At 41.9% G+C, this 26156-nt stretch overlaps 1 protein-coding gene across 1 annotated transcript in view; it reads left to right on the top strand.

The window, feature by feature from the left end:
* The window catches only part of DPY19L1 (dpy-19 like C-mannosyltransferase 1), a 286868-nt gene that overhangs the window by 209537 nt on the left and 51175 nt on the right, over window positions 1–26156 (top strand). Inside the window, exons 17-18 of the mRNA XM_030204533.1 lie at window positions 10883–10907; window positions 22022–22141. Coding sequence (XP_030060393.1) covers window positions 10883–10907; window positions 22022–22141 — 145 coding nt within the window. The remainder of the gene's footprint in view (window positions 1–10882; window positions 10908–22021; window positions 22142–26156) is intronic.

Here is a 26156-nt window from a genome sequence, read left to right as displayed (position 1 = left end):
TTTCAAAAATTATTTATTAAAAGCACTATAGCACATTCTGCACCATGATTGGAGCAGTAAAACATATTGTACCGTAATCACTTTACTATACCATAAATTAAGACCAATACAGAACTGTAAAAAACAGAATCAGAAAGAGTACATACTGTACTGTGTAACTAGTAGTAATGCAACTGTACACATACATTATAAAATTTTTGTAAAATTTTGTGATTAATTTTCATTTCCCCATTTTACTGCTTTTCCTTACTGCAAAGTCACACCAGCATCTCAATAACATTACATCAGTAGCTGTCACGTCCTCTTGTTGTTCCACGTATGCCAGTGCAAGCTTGATTGCTTTGGTGCCTTCACTATGACTGAGTTTTACAATTATAGGTTCAGCCTTACTTGAGGTGTTTTCATTGGCATTATCTCCATTCCCATTCACCAGAGCAATCACATCATTATCAGTTAGCTCTTCTTGCTCATCTGCCTACATCCATTCTTGTATGTCATCCTCACAAGCATTCTCACAGCTCGGTATTTCCTGTAACAAAGGAAGGAGAACTTCTCTGGCTGCTCCGTGTTCATAGTCATGTCCTTGTTCATTTTCATTCTCAGGAATTAACTTTCTGCATGATTTTGCTAGGCTTGCAAGTTTGGTTAATCCCATGACCGAGCAAACGATCCAGTAGATAACAATTTTGAAGTTCACTTTCTTCAAAACTTCATTCATTCCTTTCCCTTCATCCCGTACACAAACAAGCATTGTAAGAAGCTGACGGTGATATTTTTTCTTTAAAGTTTCCAGTATGCCCTGGTCCATTGGGTGACACAATGATGTGACATTGAGAGGCAGAAAAAGCACCCTAATATTGGCACTTCTCAGTTTGTCCTTGTCAGGATGAGGTGGTGCTTTTTCGAAGAGAAGGATTGCTTTTCTAGGCAGGTGTATCATTTTCAAGAAGTTTTCTACTGATGGAACAAATTCATTGAAAAAACAGTTACAAAAAATGTCTTTATTTATTTATTTGTTACATTTGTATCCTACATTTTTCCACCTATTTGCAGGCTCAGTGTGGCTTACATAGTACCATAAAGGCGATCGCCTAGTCTGGTAGAGAAACAAATACAAGGTGATGCTGTGGTCAAATAAGGTTCATGTGTTTCCGACACAATGGGGATCGAGGAAAGGGTTATGTAGTGTCCATTACGAGCTTTGGTTTAGTTGTGTTGCAGAGTACGCCTTGTAGCGCTATAGAAATGCTAAATAGTAGTAGTAGTAGTAGTTCCGGCACGGTAGGGTATGCCTTTTTGAATAGGTTGGTTTTTAGTGATTTCCTGAAGTTTAGATGGTCGTAGGTTGTTTTCACGGCTTTTGGCAGTGCGTTCCATAGCTGTGTGCTTATTTAGGAGAAGCTGGATGCATAAGTTGATTTGTATTTGAGTCCTTTGCAGTTTGGGTAGTGGAGGTTTAGATATGATCATGATGATCCGATTATGTTTCTGGTTGGTAGGTCTATGAGGTCTGCCATGTATCCTGGAGCTTCGCTGTAGATAATTTTATAGACCAGGGTACAGATTTTGAAGGTGATACGTTCTTTGATTGGGAGCCAATGCAGTTTTTCTCGGAGGAGTTTGGCACTTTCAAATCGTGTTTTACCAAATATCAGCCTGGCTGCTGTGTTTTGAGCGGTCTGGAGTTTCTTTGCGAGTTGTTCTTTACATCCTGCATAAATTCCATTGCAGTAGTCTGCATGGCTTAGTACCATTGATTGTATAAGGTTGCGAAATGTATCCCTCGGGAAGAATGGTTTCACACGTTTAAGTTTCCACATTGAGTGGAACATTTTCTTTGTTGTGGAGTTCACTTGGCTCTCAAGTGTAAGGTTACGGTCGATTGTAACGCTGAGTATTTTCAGGCTATCTGAGATAGGGAGGATGTAATCTGGGGTGTTTATAATTGTGGGTTTGTTCATATTGTGTTGAGATGAGAGGATGAAGCAATGTGTTTTTTCAGTATTGAGTTTCAGTTGAAATGCATTTGCCCATGAGTCCATGGTGTTCAAACTGAGCTTGATTTCATTGGTGATTTCTGTCAGATGTCTAAAGGGAATGTATATTGTGACGTCATCTGCGTAGATGAATGGGTTGAGGCCTTGGTTGGATAAGGACTTGCCTATTGGGATCATCATTAGGTTGAAAAGTATTGGTGATAGTGATGATCCTTGAGGTACTCCGCAATCTGCTTTCCACGGTGGTGATATGTTTGAATTTGATTTCACTTGGTATGTTCTGGTGGTTAGAAAACCCTTGATCTAACTAAATATATTTCCACCAATCCCGAAGTAATCTAGGAGTGTTAATAGTATATTGTGGTTTACCATGTCGAATGCGCTCGACATTTTGAATTGGAGAAGAAGTATGCTTTTACCTGTAGCTATTTCTTGCTTGAATTTGGCCAGGAGAGTGACTAGCACAGTTTCAGTGCAATGGAGGGGGCGAAATCCTGATTGTGATTCATGTATATTGAGAATTTGTTTATGTAGTCAGTAAGTTGTTTGGTAACAATGATTTCTTACAGTTTAAGTGCTAGTGGGATAGATGCAACTGGGTGGTAATTGACGAGTTCGTTTGTTTTTTTCTTGGTATCTTTTGATATTGGGGTGAGTAGGATGTTGCCTTATTCCTTAGGGAAGAGACCTTGTTGGAGCATGCAGTTTAGGTGGGATGTGAGGTCTGCTATGAAGCGGTCGAGGGCGGATTTAAGTAGGTAGCTGGGGCAGGTATCCAATTTGCTGTGGGTATTGGAGAACCTATTTGTCGCATGGGTAACTGTCGGCAGTGAGGAGAGCAAAGTTTGACCAGGTTCAGTCCGCTATGTATTCTCCAAAGGTTGGGTCCAAGCCATTGATGAAGTTTTCGATGTCGGTGTTGTCCTGATTGAGTGTATTGCGTAGATTTGTTATTTTTTCATTGAAGTATTTAGCAAGTTTGTCTGCAGATGGGATGTCTGTGTTAGTTGTGGTGACTGGGGTGGTGTTTAGTAGTTTATTTATGAGTTGGTATAGTTTCTTCATGTCTTTGTAATCTGGTCCTATTTTAGTTTTGTAATAAGACCTGTAGGACACTGGAAGTGCAGCAGGAGCCATGTTTAGAAAGGCCCTAAGATTTTTTGACTTTCCAATGAAAGTCAGTGGTAATTTATGTTTACCAGTTGCATTACTACAGGCCAGATAAGTCACACTTTCTTTACTCCATTTATAACCCATAGCTGAGGCCTTGAGCCATAATGCAAGCGTTTGATGGCAACATTTTAAAATTTAACCCAGTTTCATCACAGTTGTGTATAGTATCTGGTTCCTTTCTACACCTTCATTTTTAAGGAGAAGCTGAAATTTCGCTTTGAATGTACACCCCCCCCCCCCCCCCTTCCTACCTGGTAGAATCTAATTCTCTATAGCTATGAATCTTTCTTTCATTTATTCTTTATTTCTCTGCTTTGTTCTGTGACCTTTGTTTGAGGAACAAACTTTCTTCCTCTCTTCTTTATCTAATTAGTCTAATTACCATAGGTACTGATGTTAGCTTTTGTAAGTTTGTTATAACTTGAAACTGATGTCTGATGCTGTGATGATGGGTGAGTAATTAAAAAGACTTTTAATTCTCTCTAATTCCTGTATAATTTTTTCTATAATATTTGGTAGAATTTGTAAGTGTTTTAGCGAATAGCAAACCAAATTGTAGAGCCTACTACACTTCCCTTTGTGCTACACTGGAAAACGGAAAGAGAGGTTGCATGCTTCATAACAGCAATTCGATGGCATCATTGGGGGGATCTGTCAGATATGCCGGATGGTTGGATTAGTGAAGTTCGGATAATCGAGACTGTACTGTATCTATTAAGATTGTTAAAAAATACACACACAGATATTTAAAGAGTTCCATAATCTATATTAGTAAATCCCACTTTGAACGTTCTGAAGCTCACTCCAAGGCAGAGAAGCACAAAAATCCTGTAGTCTTCATAGGCTAGGACCAGTCACCCTCACTCATAGACCCGCCCTCAGCCACGCCCCATCTGTACATAAAACGCTACCTCAACATTCTGAAGACAACCTGCTGAAGCCATCTGCAAAATCCCTAAACAGTTCGTAAGTTCATGGTGGTGAAGCCATCCAACTCACCATGTCTCTCTGCCCCGCCCTTGAGGGCGGAACACAGAGAGTAAAGGGATCCATAAAGGCACCCCTACCAACTGGCAACACACACACACACACACACACGCACGGTTCTCAGTATGCAGATTTTATGCAAATTAGACTACCCCTTTCTACTCGGGGTGACCTGGTTCTCAAAAGGCAAACATAGTCAGGTCTCATCAACAGGGTTTTTCTCATACAAATCTTTATTCCAGCCTCTGGGGCACACTTCTTTTAGCTTAAAACCCTTTCACAAGCTTAAACAGTTCTTCCAGCTTAACCATTTCTTCCTACTCAGTGCAATTTTCCAGCTTAAGCACCTGGACACCCAGTCCTTCCTTGTAACATACAGTTCTTATACCAGACACTCTAGGGCCTTCTTACCCCAGCCAGCTTCCTTGCTTTGCACACCGTTCACCACCAGTCCAAAGGGCTCAGCCAGTACTTCTCATGGGGATCCTCCTGCTTCAGCTACCAGCACTCTTTAGCTTCTAGCTCTCATTCCCCCCTCACAACTCCGGTGGGCAGGGTTGCCAGGTGGAAAATTTTTTTTCCCACCCAATCCAGCCTAAAAACAGCCCAAAACCCGCCCAAACTCAAACCCCGCCCCTGACACCCCCACCCCCGCGTTATCACCCCCCGCCCCCGCCGTCATCAACCCCGCCCCCGCCGTCATCGGCCCCGCCTCCCCCGTCACCGGCCCCGCTCAGAACGTCACTAACCCCGCTCAAAACGTCACTAACCCCGCCCCCCGCGGCCGAAAAAACCGCCTGAAAACCGCCGAAAAGAAAAAAAAGAAGCCCAAAAAACCGCGACCCGCCGCGGGCAAAAATTTCCCGCGGTGGGTCGCGGAAAACCGCCCAATTGGGCGATAAAACCGCCCAACTGGCAACTCTGCCGGTGGGGTATTAAATGGTTAATGGCCAAACAGGACCCAGCCCATAACCTGCTGCACCTGTTTCCACCCCCAGGACTCTCTCCGGTCCTAGCGACCTCCAGCTGTACATCCCCTTACTGGCTCCCTTTAGTGACTCACCCAGCCCTTCTCCCTGGACATTTTAGGGGAACAGCGCCCTCTAGGGGCCTAACCAGGGTAGGACAGCCTCTTCCTTCTCACAACACACATAAACACACACACACACAAACACACGCACACACAAACGCAAACATACACACACACACATAAACACACAAACACACACAAACGCAAGCACACATAAACACACACACACACACACGCAAATGCACACACGAACGCACACGCACAAATGCAAACGCACACGCACAAATGCACACACACATACACAGGAACACACACACAAACACACACACACACAAACACACACACATACACAAATACACACACATACACACAAACAAACACACACATACATACATACATACATACATACATACATACAAACACACACACACAAACAAACAGACACACATACATACAAACACACAAACAAACACAAACAAACAGACAAACACATACATACAAACACAAACACACACACACAAACAGCCTCGACGGTGCACCTCTAAGTGCCCCCCCCCCCCCCCCCCCGCCGCATCGCCACAACAACCCGTGCAACGGGGCATCAGAACGCCCCTACCCCCTTCCCTCCTCGCCGCATCACCCAACCCCTCCCCCGCCGCTTCACCAGGCCCCTCCCCCCCCACAGCGACCGCCTCGCCACCCACGACCGCTAATACAAACTCTGCCCGGTGGCTGCTGCTGCTTCTATTCAGCAGCAGCAGCCCGTACATAAAGAAAACAAACAAAAAAACAACCTCCTAAAACGCACCTCCGTGGAGAACCATCTCACATTGGCTGACGTCTCTGCAGCCTCTCCTCCTCTCCCCTCAACGTCAGTGCCCCTGCCGGAAGACCCCGAAGAAACGCCGAGACATCAGAGAGGAGAGGAGGAGCGCATGCTGAGACTTCAGCCAATGTGAGATGCTTCTCAACGGAGGTACGTTTTAGGAGGATTTTTTCGGGGGGGGGGGGGGGGGGGGTTTCTTTATGTACGGGCTGCTGCTGCTGAATAGCAGAAGCAGCAGCCGCCGGACACAGTTTGTATTAGCGGTTGCAGGTGGTGAGGGGGTTGATGAGGGGAGAGGGACTTGGTGATGTGCCACGGTGGGGGGGGGGGTCGGGTGATGCGCGAAGGGGGGGGACAAGGGGCTTTCTTTGGGTGCGCCGGCTGGGGGGGAAGGGGGGGTCTCGCTGGACATGAGTGGCTGGAAGGAAGCAGGGGGAGGGGAGGGGAGGGTCGCTGCACATGGGTGGCTGCGGGGGGGGGGCAGGGAACAGGGAGATGGGGATGGGGCTCCACACACTACATGGGTGCCTGCAAGGGGGACAGGGGATACAGGAGGATACTGCAGGGCGAGCAGGGGGACAAAAGGGTTGGTGGTCATCAGGGGGGACAGGTGGGTCGATGGACATGGCTGGCCACAGGGGAGGAACAGGGAAAAAGGAGAGGAGTGTACTCAGACATGGGTGGCTGCACAGGAGAGGAGGGTCACTGGACATGGGTAGCTGCAGAGGGGGCATGGGGACAGAAGGGTCGCTGAACATGGCTGGCTGCAGGGGGGATAGGGGAGAGAGGAGGGACGCTGCACATGCGTGCCTGCAGGGGGACAGGAGGGATGCTGAGGGGGGGGGGGCTGAGACCACATGGGTGGCTGCAGGGGGAGCAGGGGAGACAGGAAGGATGCAGCAGGGGGAGAGGAGGGTTGATGGGCATGGGTGGCTGCAGGGGGATGCTGGACATGTGTGACTACAGGTGGAACACAGGGAGAGGAGGGTCGCTGCACATGCCTTGCTGCAAGGGGGCAGGGGAGAGGGAGGGGGTGAGGGGGTTCCTCACACCACACACGCAGTCACTCATTCTCTGTCTGCCACATACACTCTCACTCACACACTCACTGTCTTTGTCCCTCTCTCTCACACAGTGTCACACAGAAACACAAACACTGTCTCTCACACATACTCTCTCTCGCACAAACACATACATTCTGTCTCTCTCTCTCTCTCTCTCACATTCTCTCTCTGACACACACGCTCCATCTCTCACACACGCTCTTTCTGAAACATACACTCCAAGGAAAACCTTGCTAGCGCCCGTTTCATTTCTAACAGAAACGGGCCTTTTTTACTAGTTGTAGATAAAGTATCCCTAATACCCTCTGTCACCATTTGCTGATTTCAGAGACCTGAGAAGTAGGTGTAAACTTCAACTGGGTTTCATAGCTTTTCGTATGTTAAACTGTAAACTGCCTAGAACTGTTATTGACTGGTAGTATATAAATGTTTTAAATAAATAAGGGACATAGGAGATGAGTGGGTCAGAGGATGGGTTATTGGGAGATAGACTATACGAAAGGAAGGGTTATTGGGTAGAAGGGCTTAGGCAATGGGTAGTCATAGATGGGTGGGGCTCAAGTAAACAGTGTTTTAATGAGTAAGTGTGCTTAGGGCATTTAAGAGCAACTGTAGTCTTCAAGGAACACTTCTTTTTTTTTTTTTTTTTTTGAATTATATTTTTATTAAAGGTTTTGTCATACAGAGAATACTGGCATTTATAATCTGCTTAACCATCAAATTCAAGGTGGAATACAAAAGTAAACACAAAATCAAACAAACCCCCCCCCCCCCCGGAAATTAACCCCCCCCCCAAAAAAAAAAAAAATATCATAAGCATAATCAAAGTCAAAGTTCCATGGCAACACCCGGAGACAAATTGCAGGGTTACACAAATTCAAGGAGTGCTATGTGGCTCCTGACAAAAAAGGTCTAAACGAGCCCAGGTCCTCAAAACAGACAAGGAACACTTCTAATATATGTATATCTATCTCATGCATATTCATTTTGGATATCTTGAAAACTTGACTGGTTTGCAACCCTGAAATGAGTTACCCACTCCTGGCTTAGGGACTGGTGGGGATGGAAGGGCAAATTGTAATATGCAGGGGTCTGGACCTCTTGGATGCAGGGGCCCAGAAGCCTCCAATGTGGGGCTAGTCCTGGATCTGTAGATAGCCCAAAAAGTTTTTTAATGCAGCAAAAAAAAAAAGTGATGTCATTAGCTGCTAGCAAATAAGAGAAACACATGCTGGCAATAAGTGCAGATCATGTTGATATGATAGAAGTCTACAAAATAATGAGCGGAGTAGAGTGGACAGATGTGAAGCGTTTGTTTACACTTTCAAACAGTAATAGAACCAGGAGACACAAGATGAAGCTATAATATGGTAGATTTAAAACAAATAGGAGAAAGTTGGACTCTGGAACTCGTTGCCGGAGAATGTCGTGGCAGCAGCTGGCCTTACGGAGTTTAAGTGGGGTTTGGACAGATTCCTGAAGGAAAAGTCCTTTGAACATTATTATTTTTTTTTTGGGGGGGGGGGGGGGTTGCTGGGTTATTGAAGCCTGGATTGGCTGCTGTCGGAGACAGGATGCTGGGCTTGATGGACCCTTGGTCTTTTCCCAGTATGGCGGTGCTTATGTACTTAAAATGAATTTAGTTTGATAATTTTAACCAAAAATTATTTTGTAAATATTCACTTCAGAAATCCATGTACATGTGTCTAGATTGTATACACTTCCTAATAGTGATTTTTTAAAAAGCTGCAGTATGGATATTTACCCTTCAGGATGCAGAAATTTAGAGGTGTGGTTTCGACATGTCCCAAATATAAATACATCCAGTAAAATGAGAAGACACATCTAGATTTGAAAAATCCACATCAACATTGGTGCCTGCCTAAAGCCATGCACAAGTACCAGCTTTGAGTTAGTGACTCTGCTGGCACCAAACCTTTGTCCATTCTTCAATCTTATTTGATTTTTTTTCTTCCTCAAATCTTATCTGATTGTTGATTTCCAATTGGTCATATTGTAGATGTGACCAGCCATGGTTAATTATACATGGGTTTATTTTTGATGTGCTTGTATAGTACTTGTCACAAAAGTATGGTGCAGTTTTCCTATAAAACAAATATAAAATAAAAGCAGAACTGGAGTCTCAAGCAAGGAGCAGGTGCAAAAGCTTAGCAGCAGTTATCCATCTAGGGCCCTGTTTACTGAGCTGCACTAGCTAAATGCTAGCTAAACGCTAGAGTTGCCTATATGTTCCTATGGGCGACTTAGCATTTAGCACATCCTAATTATTAATCCGCGCTAAAAACACTAATGCACCGTTAGCACCGCTTAGTAAACAGGGCCTCTAGAATTTATACATAGATTTTCCAAAATCCTACTTGGACAAATAGGATTGCTGAAAATCCGCTTAAATGATCAAGAAGGGCATAATTGAAAGGGACGCTCAAGTTTTGCTGAGGACATCCTCGCAAAACGTCCCAGTGGAGGGGCGGGGAAACCCGTATTATCAAAACAAGATGGACGTCCATCTTTCGTTTCGATAATACAGTCGGGGATGCCCAAATCTTGAAATTTAGGTCGTCCTTAGAGATGGTCGTCCCTAGACTTGGTCGTTTCTGATTTTCGGCGATAATGGAAACCAAGGACGCCCATTTCAGAAACGACCAGATGCAAGCCCTTTGGTCATGGGAGGAGCCAGCATTCGTAGTGCACTGGTCCCTCTGACATGCCAGGACACCAACCGGGCACCTAGGGAGCACTGCAGTGGACTTCATAAATTGCTCCCAGGTACATAGCTCCCCTACTTTGTGTGCTGAGCCCCCCCCCCCCCCCAAAACCCACTACCCACAACTGTACATCACTACCGTAGCCCTTACGGGTGAAGGGAGCACCTAGATGTGGGTACAGTGGGTTTGTGGTGGGTTTTGGAGGGCTCACATTTACCACCACAAGTGTAACAGGTGGGGGGGGGGGGAATGGGCCTGGGTCCACTTGCCTGAAGTGCATTGCACCCACTAAATCTGCTTCAGGTACCTGCATACTGCTGTGATGGACCTGAGTATGACATTAGTGGCTGGCACAAAATATTTTTAAAGATGTTTTTTGAGGGTGGGAGGGGGTTAGTGACCACTGGGGGAGTAAGGGGAAGTGATCCCCAATTCTCTCCGGTGGTCATCTGGTCACTTCGGGCACCTTTTTGTGCCTTGGTTGTATGAAAAACAGGACCAGGTAAAGTCGTCCAAGTGCTCGTCGGGGATGCCCTTTTTTTCCCATTATGGGTCGAGGACGCCCATGTGTTAGGCACGCCCAAGTCCCGCCTTTGCTACACCTCCGACACACCCCTGTGAACTTTGGTCATCCCCGTGACGGAAAGCAGTTGGGGACGCCCAAAATCGGCTTTCGATTACGCCGATTTGGGCGACCCTGTGAGAAGGATGCCCATCTTCCGATTTGTGTCGAAAGATGGGCGTCCTTCTCTTTTGAAAATGAGCCTGCAAGTATCCATTTAACTTTATGCAATCTTTGCACTGCTGACAATGGACACATCTGGGTTGTTGTTGGGGGGGGGGGGGGGGGGGGGTTATCTGCTTGTTTATTTTGTTTTTTGTTTGTTTTTCTTTTTATGTTTTAACATTTTGTTAAGGTACTCAAATTCTTTTTTTCTTTTTTCTTTTTTTTTTAGATTAATGTTTTCTGTGGTTGATCTTTTTACTTTACCAAGGGCAATGTTTTTACCCGTGAATATAGCTATAAATCCCTTTTTTTCCAGTTCAACAAAAACAATAGATTTTTCTTATTATTTCAGAAAGGAACAATCCAGCACTGGAGAGGTAATTTTGATGATCTTTGTCTTACCTTTTATTCCTTAAAATGCTACTGTGTGCCAGTGTGACTATGAATTTTCAATGTATTCACTCATGTTTTCTTTTAGTACTATTCTGTTTTGTTAGTATACTGTAGTAAAGTGATTAATAAATTGATCTATCATGTTTATATAGTCAGAAGTGACAAAGAAGAAAAGCTCACAATTTAACAACTAAGCAAAAACAGTGGTTCAGTTCAGTATCATAACTCGAAAAATGCCCATGGAAGTATAAACATCATTGTTGATTTTAATTAGGAAAATCAGCAGAAAATCTTCAAAACTTAGAAAAAGAAACCAAACAAGTGGAACACACTTGGAAAAAGTCCTTGAAAAATATAAGCTCATTTCCAAGATGTATTCATTTGCTCAGCTGATGATTCGTCCTCTGAAAAGGTGAGAAGTTACTGTTGTCCTCTGAGCACTAAGGTGGGAAGTTATCAAGTTGCAGTAAAAATCAGGGTTTTACTGCACCTTGATTTACCATGGGATTCAGCATTCTGTTTCCATCCAGTGGGAACAAGACCTTGTGTAAGACAAAATATTACATATTATCCTTAGAAGCAATGAGAGGAGACCCGTTTTATTTAACTTTAGCCAACAAGACAGAAGTAAGTCTAAAGCACAAAAGGTTGGTCTAACAGAAGATAATGTTTTTTCAAGCTCTGTTAATGATGGCAATGAAATGCTGACCATGATACAGACAAGATTTTAATATAGCTGTGGTGTGACATTAAGTTAGAAACAGAGGAGTGAGAATGCTGGTCAAGTGGTAGTTTCAGAGAAGCCTTTGGTAATGTGGAACAGAGAGTAATAATTTGAGACTCAAAAGTAATCTGCCACTTTGCCAGCTGAGGGTGTAGTAGGGTTCCTAGAAGAATTAGGGGGTTCAGTCAATAATTTTGAAAAGGTCTCTAGATTGGTTGGAAGACGATGGCATCATTTTGGAGTAATGGTCTTTTTTTGCCTTCTTTAGATGGTAGTTGTAAGTGCACAATTCCATTTTGAATTTTTGGAGGCATGACGGAGTATGCTGTTTGCACCAGATACATTCTGCATGTCTTAGCCTGCGTTTAAGTAGTCATAAATCTTGCCAATACCATGGGGTTGAGAAGCGAGAAGTAATATAGGATTTGCTTGCTGGAGCAAAAGTCTCAAGGCTGGAGGAGATGACATCATTCCAGCTTGGGACTTGAGCGTCAAGTGGAAGGGACAGATAATCCTCTGGGGAAAAAAGGCAAAGAGGGGAGGGCATGCGTCTGGATCAAAATGTGCCCATGGCCGGCTATTCCTATGGTTGACATAAGCTGCCCTTGGAGCTAAAGGTACTGGTAAACTCCATGATAGCTGACCAGCTATAAGAAAATGATCTGACCATGGTATCGCCTTAGCAAAGAAATTAGTTAAAGTAAAATGGCTGATGACTTCGAAATAATTAGTTCTGTTGTATGACCTGTAGTATGGGTTGGAAAGCCTATATGTTGTATTAGTTCTAAATCTGACAAAAGTGACAGAAACACTGAGGAGTTAACAGAGAGGGGAGTGTCAGCATATATGTTGAAATCCTCCAAAATGAGTAACTGAGGATAGCGTACAGTTGCATCGGTGACAGTTTTTAACAAGGAGTCCCATAACTCCATATTTCTAACAGGAGGCCGGTAAAGTAATAACACAGAAAGAGAGACTGGAGAAGAGATGTGAGTCCCCAAACGTTCAGGGTAGCTGAAATTTGATGACGCTATGTCAGTCGCTGTGAAATTATCAGAAAGGACAATACTCAGGCCACCACCTTGTTTTGAAATGAAAAGCAAAAAAGTCAAAGGGTAGATTCCGGTAAAGATGGTGCTCATGACCATCATTTAGCCAGGTCTAAGTAAGGCCTAGGATGTTGAAAATAATAAAATATATAGTAAGGTAGATTTATTGTGTAGTGAATGTCAGTTTTAAAGACCTATATCCATAGAAATTGTATCATTAAGATGATCAGAGGTTGCTGAGCAGGGGATAAGGAATCTATGACATGGTAAGATCACAGTTCAAAGTGGATACGGAAGAGTAGAGTATATTACAGGGATAGATTGAGGTGCCTCATCATTTTGGGACATTGTAAAAAGACCTAGAGATACTAAGGAAAATAGGCTCATTAAGGTATTCACAGATAGAAACTTATCGCCTCCGGAGTTTGCTCCAATGAACATAACATGTTCCTTGGGTGTGTACCACACTGCAAGGTGATACTCCACCAGTGCTTTGAATTTAAACCCTTCTTCCGGGGGGTTAGGCTTACTTCAAACAGTCATGTGACATGCTTGTGGAGATTGCAATAGGAGTCAAAGATGCAATACAATTGGGTAACAAGGAACCTGTAAGATATGTAACCAAGCAGCTCAAGTAATAGTAACCGGTGATATGCCACCCATGCTTTGAATTTAAACCCTTCTTCTGGGGTTTAGGCTTACGTCAAATAGTCATGTGACACGCTTGAGGAGATCGCGGTAGGAGTCAAAGATCCAATACAAGTGGGTAACCAGGAACGTCAAACAGTCATGTGACATGCTTGGAAAGATCACAGTAGGAGTCAAAAGTGACTTTATATATTTGTTATATTAGCACCTGAGTTGTCTTTAATTTTGTTGAAATTTCATTGCTGTTCTGATCAAATTTTCACTGAGTGAGCAACAAATACAAAGTGATATCTTCTGATTCAGTCCTTCTCTCTTTTCCTTCTCTTTGCCTTACAAGAAAAAGAGGTAGAAATTACAAACAGCAGTTGCTGGAAAATAATGTGCTTTATCTAAACTAATTCTGTGTATCTACTGCATGTATGAACATCTTGATCTAGCATTTGGAATGTCGTTATCCTCTGAGGGCAAGAAGGATACGAGTCATCACAGATGGATGATGACACTGACAGAGCTCGGTACAGGAAAAAGCTTCTCCAGCTTCCAAACTGTTCCAGAAGCTTTTGAGAAGCCCCATCATACATGCCCATCACTTTGTACATGATACTGTTATGCAAGGACTGTCGTGATCTTTGTTTTTCCATGGAGTTGATCTGTTGTGTCGCCTGGATCTGCTTGTCAAAATTTATTTGATTTTTTTTTCCACATTACCAGCCCTATCATGTGGGTGTGTGGTGTCCTGGAATTTCCTTTGGTTGATTTTCAACTTTTAAGTTTTATTTCTTTTTTTATGTCAAATCATTTATGCCCTCTTTTTTTTTAACAAGCCTTGGATGCCTCAGTTGGGTCTAGCTGTAACTTAATCATTTGATTTCACTGTACTTATCTTTTTCAGTGACATGTCCCAGAAAAAGAACCTGCAAAAGCTTTAAAAACCGCACGTGATGTAGCAAGTCCACATCTGTTATGGATCCAATAATTGGTGTTTGTAGTATCTGGGGCTCAACCTTGAACCCTGTCAGTGTAATTTGGGTTTATGAGATGTCATCGTGGCCAAGAAAACAGGCAAAACAAATTTTTGGTGCTTCTAAATCTGATCCATCAGCTTTGTTATCTGTTCCAGGAGCTGCATCGGATGTTGGGGATATGTTGGCTTGAAGGACCCTCAACATTGAGCATCAGTAGAGGCTATCTTAATTGGAATCTTCTGAACCCTCCCCTCTTCCCAAAGAAGAGGAAGGATGTGTCCTCTTCTTGATTGACATCTAGAACCCATGATGTTAAACGCTGGGCAGGGACTGAAGTCCATTGCCCCTTTGGAGCATGAAATCAAGAGTATTATAGGACTGAGGTCACTGGTACTCTCAAGGTGCCCCATCAAGAGGACTGTGCATTCTCCTTGATACCAGCACAGCTGCAGTAACCTCTAAAGACCTGAGACCAAGCCACAGATACTACTCAGGTGACTCAAGAGGACATGGCCACTCGTACCTAGCACTACAATATCTTTGGCATCAGCATTTTTCCAAGAGGAGCCTATCAGAAAATTTGATGAGCACATTCTTGCCAGTGCGATGCATCAGCTTCAACTTCATCATATGTCGAGGCATCAAGAGATCCAGCCAGTCCTTGAGACTGATGCACTGCCTAGAGGATAACTCTGGTGCTGAGACCTCAAAGGGCCTCTAAGTCGGTATTGTATTCATCTCCAGAGCATCGGAGGAAGTAACTTCACCAAGACATCAAAGATAATTGTTGTCTTCATGTTGTCATTCAGTGCCTACTTATTCAGATGTGCAGAGATTGAGCCAGGCAGACATCCAGACATCTCCTTTGAAGTATTTCTCACAGTTTGAATCTGAGCATTCCCAGGATTCTGACTATGAACCAGCCAGATTCTATATAGAGAAGGTTTCAGATCCAACTCTATCTTACAAAAAGAGAGTCTCCACCTGAGGAACTCTCCTTTATTGACTTTATTTAGGAAATAAGAACATAAGCATTGCCATACTGGGACAGACCAAAAGTCTATCAAGCCCAGTATCATATTTCCAACAGTGGCCAATCCAGGTCACAAGTATCTGGCAAGATCCCAAAAGAGTAAAAGATTTTAAGCTGCTTACCCTAGATTTCCCAAGTCCATCTTAATAATGGCTTCTGGAGTTTTCTTTTAGGAAATTATCCAAACCTTTTTAAACCCCACTAAGCTACCTGCTTTTACCACATACTCTGTCAATAAATTTCAGAGTTTGATTACACACTGAGTGAAGAAATGTTTTCTCCAATTTGTTTTAAATTTACTACTTAGTAACTTCATTGCGTGCTCCCTGGTCCTTAACCGTTCCTCATAAGGAAGTCATCCCATCCCCTTTATCATTTTCATTTCCCTTCTTTGGCAGATGACATTCCATTTACATTAGAGATGGAGAGATGAGCCCAAGGCAAAAACAGTGGACATCCTCCAATTTCTTTACCATCCCAGGGTAGTTGTGGCAGTGTCTGTTCACAGATTCGTGAAGGATGTTTAAATGAGAACATGGATGAATCCCCACTCGCTTATAAATAAGAAGGTTGACTCTGTGTAGAGTTCCAAAGGATCCCAGATTTGATGATCAAATCTGCTTTCAAATGGGCCAGAAGCTCCAGATCTCATTCTTCCATACTCCTGGGGAGAAGGCTTGGACATTTAAATTTCGTCTTTCCAAAGGTCTATCCTTCCAAATTAATTCATTTTAGATTGTCTTCACTACAGATGTGTCCAAACTGGACTGGGAAGCTCATGTAGATGGACTCAACAATCGGGGATTATGGTCTGTCCAGGAAAAACTTCAACAAATAAATTTCCTGGAACTAAGTGCTGTAAGGAATGCTATAACGGGATTTAGAGACCAGCCAACAAAATAATTTATAGTACAGACAGACAATCGGGTTGCCATGCATTACATCAATAAGCAGTTTTTTGTGTTGAGAAACTGTCAGGATGTGAATCTGGACCACCCATAAATCCACATATCCAGTAGGGAAGAACAATTCTTGCAGACAAACTGAGTTGTATATTTCAACCACAGAAGTGGTCCCTGGACTAAGGAGTGATTTAGTAGATTTTAGTGGTAGGGGAGCACACACTCGATAGATCTGTTCACTGCTTCTCAGTTCTGGGACACATGTAAGCTAGTCTGACGCCTTTCTCTTGGAGTGGGGGGTGGGGGGGTCTGTACATATATTCTTCAATATCCGTAACAGTGGACAATTTTCTGAAACTTAGGACCGTTGCAGCGTGATTATCATAGTGAACTTTTGGCTGAAACAAGAGTGGTGCTCTCTTCTTCTAGAACTTACTATAAAAAGACATAAAAGTTAAAAATTTTGCAATCCTTTTTTTAAATAGTAAATTTTAACAAAGTAATACATGAGGAAAAGAGTAAGCACACAAACTAATAATGATTACATCATCACAGAAGAAAATGAAGCGGGGAAAGGCCCCCCCCCCCCCCCCATTACAATAAATCAGTATAATTCTCTCTTCCCATCAATCCCTGTTACCCAGAATCCCAAAGGAATAAACAAGGAAAACTAAAAAGTCCAGTTCCAAAGAAAAATGACCCCAATCCAAACCTAATAATTACAACCTGTATAGTAACCACTATAATCTAACTAGCTAAGGTTTACAAGTTGAGGAATTTTATTATCAAGAAATGACTGCAGTTTCTTAGGGTCATAGAAAATATCTCACATTATCAAACTTCACCATACATTTTACAGGAAATCTCAAGATTTTGTAGACCTCAATCATATCTCCCCTCATTCTCTTTTCCAAGCTGGAGCCCTAACCTCTATAGCCTTTCATCATATGAGAGGAGTTCTATCCCCTTTATCATTTTGGCCGCTCTTCTTTTGAACCTTTTCTAATTCCACTATATCTTATTTGAGATACGGCGACCAGAATTGAACACAATACTCAAGGTGAGGTTGTACCATGGAGCGAGACAGAGGCATTATAATATTTTCAGTCTTATTTTGCATCCCTCTCCTAATAATTCCTAGCATACTGTTGGCTTTTTTGGCCACTGGTGCACACTGGGCAGAATATTTCAGCATATTGTCTACAGTAACACCTAGATCTTTTTCTTGGGTGCTGACTCCCAAGGTGTGGACCCTAGCATCAGGTAACTATGATTCGGATTATTCTTTCCATTGGGCATCACTTTGCATTTGTCCATATTAAATTTCATTTTCCATTTGAATGCTCAAGTCAGCGCCATTACGGAAAGATTGAGGTCACTCCTTGCTTTCCTATAAATAAAATCCCTGACCTGTCTGTAATTAATAGCATCTCGGTATGGTAGCCCATACTCCTCTTTGAACTGTTCTCAAGATAACATCTTGCCTTCTTCCCATTTTTGACCTAGGATGTGCAATGAACAACTGAAGCATTTTTTTAAATGAACTCCTAGTGATGGGCCTGTGTTAAAGTCAGGCGCAGACATTATCAAGGTGAGGCAAAAGTATTGCATGTCAGGAAATACCTTGGTACGTTGAGATATCCAGGTCAAAAGTGGAGTCCTTATAAAAATATTAGCCTGATGGACCAACGTCAATATTTGTGATTTTGGAAGCCAAGAACTAGCCCACAGAGGAGTGTTTTGTGCAGGAACTGCTGTTCTATTCATAATTAGATCTTGGGAGCCCCACGTAGTATAATTTAAAGTTTGGAACCCGCAATACCCCCTTGCTGCCAGATGTAATGAAAGACCTTTCTGTTTAGAGTAATGAAAAAATGCTTTGACAAAGGGATAGGGAGAGCCATAAATAAATACAGGAGTTTAGTCAATACAATCATTTTTACTGCATGTATTCTTCTTAATCATGAGAGATTAAGACCCTTTGTTACAAATCCATCCTTGCTTTCGTGATCTACGTGTGATTTTTGCCTTCCAACGAAATAGTAATCTTAGTGATGTGTTATGCCCGGCGGATGTTTGGAATCGGGACACCGGTGGGAGAAGAGAAGAAGGTGGTCACAGCTCTTGTGGCCATTGTTCTGTATGTAATATTATGATGGAGTCTAATATATTTATGGACCCTTGTTCAAAGAAAGTTTATACGTTACATGCTAAAACGAACTGTGCCTCAGCGCGTGTGATATAAGTCATAATATGCTCATGAGCTTTGTGTTACGTGGGACAGACATCTCGGAATTTAAAAACACGGTTAATAGAACATAGACATTGCATCCAGACTGGTAAAACCTATGAACCTATGGTATCGCACTGCCTGAAGTATCAACACCAATTTTCAGATCTGAAATGTATTGTATTGGAGCAAATAAGAATAACTGAAAGGAAGGGAGACATTAGACGGATTTTAAGACAAAGGGAGCAACGCTGGATATTTGATTTACATACTGTCATACCCAAAGGCTTAAATGTTGCAATTGAGTGGAAAGCGTTTCTTTGATCATTGAACCGTTTGATTGGACAAGTGCGAGATGACATCAGACGCTGAGTATATAAACATTCAACGGGTATAGAGAAGCTGTCCACCATTTTCTGTTCCAGTAAGATTGGAGACGGAGAGATTTTAAAGGCTTGGAATTGCCTTTATTTTGAAAGATTCCCCTGAAGCAGCTATATTACTTAGCGAAACAGGGTTTCTCTGTCGGGACTTTTTGAATATTAAGAGCACATCGGATAAGGCTGAACTTTTCAAGAATTCATGTATTGAGATAAGTACTCTTGCCAAGCTTTAATATATATGAAAATTGTGTCTCCTATGCATCTGCTTGTTGGGATTCGTGGTAACGTTCATGAGAAATTTAGTATGTGGAGTTTTTTTTTGAAGACCTATGACTGATAAGGCCTCCTCATTATACAAAAGGCTTGTCCTTTAAGAACGAGGAGTAGCCGAATGACCTGAGGTCTTTTTTTCTCCACTTTCGTGTGTTATCTACCAGCGTGTCCCTCAAACACATTGCATAATAGATAGGATAGTGAAATATTATTGATTATAGATCCTACTCATTCCGGACTATTACAAGATTAAGACCCTCCCATTGTTCCAGTTTCCCAAAGAGTTCCCCTAGCCATGCTGGGAGATTAAGAGCATAAAGGTCACTGTAGGAGTGAGATAGATTTACCCCCCAATATCTAATATGCTTGTCCACCCACTAAAACGAGTACTTACACTGAGGTGCCTGAATCATATCAGTAGGAACAGTTAAGGTTAAAATTTCTGACTTGGCCATGTTAGTGCAAAAGCCTGATATCTCCCTATAACCCTGAAAAGTAGTAATAACTTTACCAGCAAGGTATATGGAGCAGATAGTCAATAAGACATCATCCGAAAATAGTATGATCTTATGTAGTCTCCCTTCCCCCTCCCCCGCATGATCTACTCCAAATAAAATTGTTCATCAAGATTAGTTGGGCAAGGGGTTCAATAGATAGAGCAAAATTAATGGGGAAAGTATGCAACCCTGGTGTAACTCAAATTGTTCCATATATGATCCATTTATACAAAGGCTAGCTAATGGCTTATTATATAAACAGCGCACCCATCTCAAATAGTTCTCTGTAATCCTTAACTTCTCTAGTACCACAAAGAGATAGGGCCAGTAGACTATCAAAAGTCTTTTGCGCGTCAATTGATAGCACCAAGGAAAGATCTAGTGAGTTCCCCGCTTTGTGAATAACATGTAAGGCACATGTTATCAAAGGTCTGCCCACCAGATCCTCAGTGACCAACTGAGGCATTAGATGTTGAAGCGTGGCTGCAGTTCCAAGTAGAGATATAAGCCTATATGCGGCACAGTATAAAGGATCCTTGCCTCGCTTAGGGACAATGGTAATGGCAGCCAGCCTCCAAGAACATGGTAGCTCAGTTTCGGTCTCTATAGAGTTAACAAACCTTTGCTAGTAGTGGAGCAAAATATTTCCCAAAATACTTGTAGAATTTATTTGTATACCCATTCATGCCAGGAGCTTTACCCTGAGGTAGGTTTTTAATGTCCCACAGTGATGTCTCAAGTGTAATGGGCCTTGAAAGGTGGGTAACCTCTGAAGGTGATAAGTAAGGCAAATCTATGCCCTGCAAGAACTGGTCAATAGATTCATGGGAAGGCATGGACTCAGGTGTATAAAGGTCAGTATAGACGCAGACAAATTCCCACTGTAATAGACACCTACTTCACCTTCATAAATAGACGTGTTATAAAATTACTCTCTGATCGTATCCTTTTTAGATACTGACAATAGCATTTGTGAAAAGTTAGTGGTATCTCATCCACTCTTATTCCAGAACTCTAAATGCAATCTTGTATATTTTCTAATCACCATAAACTTTTTTGCTGTTTTTTTCTTGTACTACCAAATTTGATAGAATTGTACACAAAGAGGAATTCAGTTTATAAACAAGGACATATGTTCATTTATTTTAGTTCCATGTTGCTACTTGCTTCATCAGAAGACTGCCCAAAATGAATTGCAATCCAAAATTTAAATCCTACAATAAAATATTTTTACAGTTATGACAACTTCATAGTTAGAGGGGTAAAAAAAAGCCTATGCACCCAACCTTCCATCTTAACACTCTACACCATGTTATTCCTCACCACATCACAATCCAGCTCCACACAACTCCTCCAAAAATACACAAAGGTAAAACAACTCAGTATATCAATGTGCATACCATGAATATTATTTTATCAGAAAAACTATAACCTCCATCCAAAGTTGTAGGGTTACCTTAACACAGAAAAAGAATTGAATTAAATGCCACATTCTAACCACCCTTCAAAAGGGTAACATCTTGCTCCTGACACTGCTTCACTAGGCCTAAGTTCCACAATCAGGGCTTCATTTGCTTTTGTAGAGAAAATAGTCTTTTTGAGTAGTCTTGTATATCATGTGATGGTACTAACCTGTTTCTAATTTTATATTTTATTAATTTTAGGTATTGTGGATAATAATGAGCTCATATTTTGAGTTTTTATTCATGCATTTTATTATACTTTTCTAACTTTTGCAAAATTAGGTTCAATTACATGATGCAAACAAGTTAACAGTGAAAAAAAATATGAACTATACAAAAGACACAATCTGATAAGGCACTGAAGAGGTAGGGCAACCAGTTATTAAATTTAGAGGGAAGTTACTTTTTCATATAGGTGATATGGGTGTTGGATAACTTTGTTCCTCAAATAAATTATATCATAATGTAAGAACTGTGTTATGTGTTTATTCAGGTTCCCTTCATCTAATATTACATTGTGTTTAAAGATCAGAACTTACTCAGTGCAATAACAGGAGAAATTAGGGGGTAAATACTTGTTCTAGATTGGTTGATGCCACATTTAGGGGGTCTTTTACAAAGCTGCAATAGAAATCATCCAACGGTAAATGCCGAGACACCCATTATGTTCATATAGGCATCTCAATGTTTACTGCAAGCTAAACATGCTACCATGGCTTAGTAAAAGACCCCCATATTCATTTAGTGTTTTAGATACATCTGGCATTTTGCCATGTTTTACATCACAATCTCATATTCACTTGTATGAATTTTCAGTGGTTATCAGTGTTAGGTTCTTTAAGTATATAATAAAGTGTGATGTATAAAATAGCTTTAAATTTAAATCTTGTGGGGAAATAAATGCATTCTTTTTTTCTTCTGTTCTTTGTAGCTGCTATACCATGCTTTACAACTGGTGGCATATGCTGTACTTGCTGTTTTAATTATGAGATTGAAGCTCTTTCTGACACCTCATATGTGCATTATGGCTTCCTTGATATGCTCAAGACAGGTAAGATATTGCATTGTGCTGTAAATCAATGTATTATTTTATAGAGTTTGCCAGTATCATTACTTTTATAGGCTAGTTTTCAAGGGGTTAAGACTCCCAGCTTTGGGAGTTAGTCTTCTTAATCGGTCCCTTATCTTAGGAGTTAAAAAATGGGTACCTATGGGGTGGAGTTAAGGCGTACCTAAGAGTTACATGCTTAGCATTGAAAACTCAGGAGTCTAAGGAGGTCATTTTAGAAGACTTGCATAGATTTTACATGTGAAAACAGCAGCATATATATGTGTAAAGAACCAATATGTATAACTAGCTATTTTTTAAAAAGCTGCTATTTATATATCCAGATCCACAGCATACAGTTTTGAAGGGGGCATATTGTAGGTGTGTTGGGGACCCTTTTACTAAAGTGTGGAAAGTTTTTGAACTTACCATGCATTAGATACAAAAACTAGCGGACACCAAAATGCAAGAGGTGTGTCTGCTGTCTGCCCAGGACACTTACCACACAATACTGCATATAACACAGTGCGGGTCATCTCAAAAATAAAAAATATACCCCAGCCACAGCTCTTCTGTGATGGCCCCCTCCCTCGATATATGTCTTCCATCCCTGATCCCCCAGATCAAACCCTGCCTCCTGAAGTTCCAAACCTGACCCCTTGGACATAGACTCATCCACCCCCCCACTCCCAAAGGATCAGCCCCCCCCCCCCCTTTGGGACCCACCTGGGAGTTTGTATTGGTAGTTCAGTGGGCCTGGGTGAGAGCAGTACCCCTCTGCTCCTGCCCAAGACTCTGCTAGGATACAAAATGGCCACCTAACCCCTAGAGGTAGTCTTATAGTACTATCACTAGAGGGGGAGGGGTCTCCTTCCATATAAGGAGAACATCTTCAACCCAGTTCCTAACCTTACCCATATTAGACAGCTACCATGAGTTTTGTTATCACATTGCTGGTTTTAACACACCTTAGACATTAGCACAGGTCCTTTCTAACATCTACCATATGGTAAAACCCATGCTAGTTTCTTCTTCACTCAGCTTAGTAAAAACCCCTTACATGTGTATTCCTAATTTTGCAATGGCAATATACACATGCTTTAAAAAATAATAGATGTATATATTTATATCTGCTCTGAAAGAAGCATAAATATCACCTACTGCTCATTTGTACTTAGGGTCGGGGTTTGCAATCATGAGTAAATGGGCAATTGACCTTGTCTTCGTTGTTTTTGAAAGAAACTGTTTTCACTCAGCTTCTTAATTAAATTTTCCTGGGCATCCAGTTTTGTAAAATCTGGCACCTGCATGTTGTAACATCATGATGATGCTTTTTAAAAATATGTATCTTACTAAAATGTATACCAGAAAATACACATGGTTGATACATCCAGCAGCAACAGGCATTTTACATGTGGCTTCCCATTCTACCTGCCTTTGTAAAATACACAGGACAATGTTCTTGTCCTGATTTTGATGCCCCATTTCTTACTTAGATGCCCTGTGCAAAATTGGACTTTAGATGCTACTAGGGGAATTTTAAAATCTTGCACAAAGTGTTTGAAAATTTTGGCACCAGTAATTGGCAGTGACGCATGTATATGTATTAGCTGCTATTCTACAAGGTAGTGTCTAAGCACTATAATGTATAACTACACGGAGGGCATTCACATAGACAGATTATGGCCCAGCCAAATGCACACAACTTATAGAATATTATCAATTGTGTGCGTTGATTGGTGCACCTAAGTACACCTATTTACACCAGCCATTGACCTAGCGTAATTGATCATGCCTAATGTTTGGCACGCCAAAGTGGGTTTCCACTTAAGTGCCATTAGAGAATTGGTGCTGCTGCTAAGGGTTGTGGCAGCCATTTTAAAGGGACAGGCATGCAGGCAGGAGCAAATGGACATCATTCTTGCCCGTATGCCTCCCTGGACCACCCAGAGAGCTTCTTGGTAGGCCGGGGAGATCTTAGGTCTGCCTAGTGTTTTCTTCAGGGAGGGGGAATTGGAATCAGGGGGGTTATGCAGTTCTGTGGGGAGGGGGGGTCTAGGCAGTTCTGGGGTTTGGGGGGGGGGGGAGATAGAAATCATGGCCGGGTTCAGCACCTGACCAACTGGTATTCAGTTGGGAATGAATAAGTGTCTTATGCGAGTCCTGGTTGAATATCAGCTGGGACCTGCATAAGCTCTAGCTGCTTCCATAGCAAGAAATACCCCCAGAAATTCAATGCCAGTATCCGGACATATCCCAGCACTGAATATCCAGGGATAATTCTCCCTCCAGTGGTCAATGTTTTAAAAGAATTCTGGTTAGTCTCCTAAATTAATTGAAAGCAAGTGCCCAAATTAAGGAGCTCAGATTTTTTTTTCAGTATTGGCCTTTTTTGTTTAGCTTTTTATTGCTGCCAGTTTCTTAATCAACAAAAGAATATTTGTCTATTTTTTAACTTAAACAAAAAAAATGAACTTAAAAGCATGGTTTGATGTAGAATTCCTCAAGAAGCCAAGATTACATAGGCATTATAAAGCCTTAAATGTGGTCTTATTAGGGGTTGCTTATTCCTTAATGTTTGCAGGCTGGTGTTGCAAATTCTGTTTGTAAAACAGAGATATGCTAATGTGGAGAAAATCTTACATCTGCCAAGCTTCAACAAACATTTAGTCTGTATCATTTTCCAGTGTACATTTGCCTTGTTTTTTAAGCATGAGTTTACTTGCTGTGAATTATTTTTTCTTCTGTATTTGTTCCCTTTAGAATTAAAAAAAATATTTTAACTCTTGTAAGGGCTTAGACTTAGATTTATAAAACTGTGCTGCTGCATTAGCATGAGGAGTAGCCTAGTGGTTAGAGCACCCAGCTTGACATTCAGGGGTGCCCAGTTTAAATCCCACTGCTATTTTTGTGATCTTCGGCAAGTCACTTAACCCTCCATTACCTAAGGTACAAAATTCGATTGTGAGCCCTTCAGGGACAGGGAAATACCTAGTGTACCTGAATGTAACATTTTAGTAAATTGGTGCCGTTCCTTTGGTGACTAACATGTACTAATGTATAATAGCGTGCATTAACACTGTAGAGCCTTTTAGAATATCTAGACCTTTTGTTTTGCTTTTTAGAGCTGAAACACATTTTAGCATTTTTCTTCCTTTCTTGTTGGCCCGATATCTTTGCCACACCTTAGTGCTCAGCAAGAACATGCCCCAACCTTCACTATATTGTCATGAAAAATTCAAAGCTAGTATGCCATAAGTCTTCATTCAGAGCTGTTAAGTGTCTTTCCTAATTATGCCCTAATTATGCCTCACCATCTTTGTAACCAAGCCGTCATGGCAACAGTCATTGTAGACAGCAGGTCCCTTTGGACCTAATATTTACAGTGACTCACACCTTGGACCTGCATCTTGACATATAGTCTAGTAGTTAGTGCAGCGGGCGTTGATCTTGGGGATTTGAGTTCGATTCCCACTGCAGCTCCTTAAGCCTCCATTGCCCCAGGTACAAGTAAGTACCTGTATATACTATGTAAACCACTTTGAATGTAGTTGCAAAAACCAAAGAAAAGCGGTATATCAAGTCCCATTTCTCTTTCGCCCTTCCCCTTCCCGTGTTGCATAATTTGGTGATATTCAAAAGGATTTAACTGAGCAGGAGAGGCTCCTGCCTGGTTAAATTCATTAAGACCACCTTAGTGCTGATATTTAGTAGACTTAAATGGATAATGCCACTGAATATCACCACAGGCCGCCCCTTCATTGTCTGGGTAGTGCCAGGGCAGTCCGTGGGCAGAGATTGGGCAGGGCTCAGGGGGAGCATGGACTTAACTGGTTTGCGGCCATATTCAGACCACTAACCAGTTAAGTAAGCATCTAAAGGTAGGAAAATCTGTCCTAACTTTAGCTGCCAAGCTAACCAGGCACCAGTCTGAATATTGACTTGAGCCCAGATAACTAGTTGTAGCAGGATCAAGGCTTCCTGAATCCTACTACTACTACTACTATTTAGCATTTCT

Source organism: Microcaecilia unicolor, chromosome 1, assembly GCF_901765095.1.
Source record: "Microcaecilia unicolor chromosome 1, aMicUni1.1, whole genome shotgun sequence".
Classification (NCBI taxonomy): Eukaryota; Metazoa; Chordata; class Amphibia; order Gymnophiona; family Siphonopidae; genus Microcaecilia; species Microcaecilia unicolor.
This window is presented reverse-complemented; position numbering and strand designations above follow the sequence as displayed.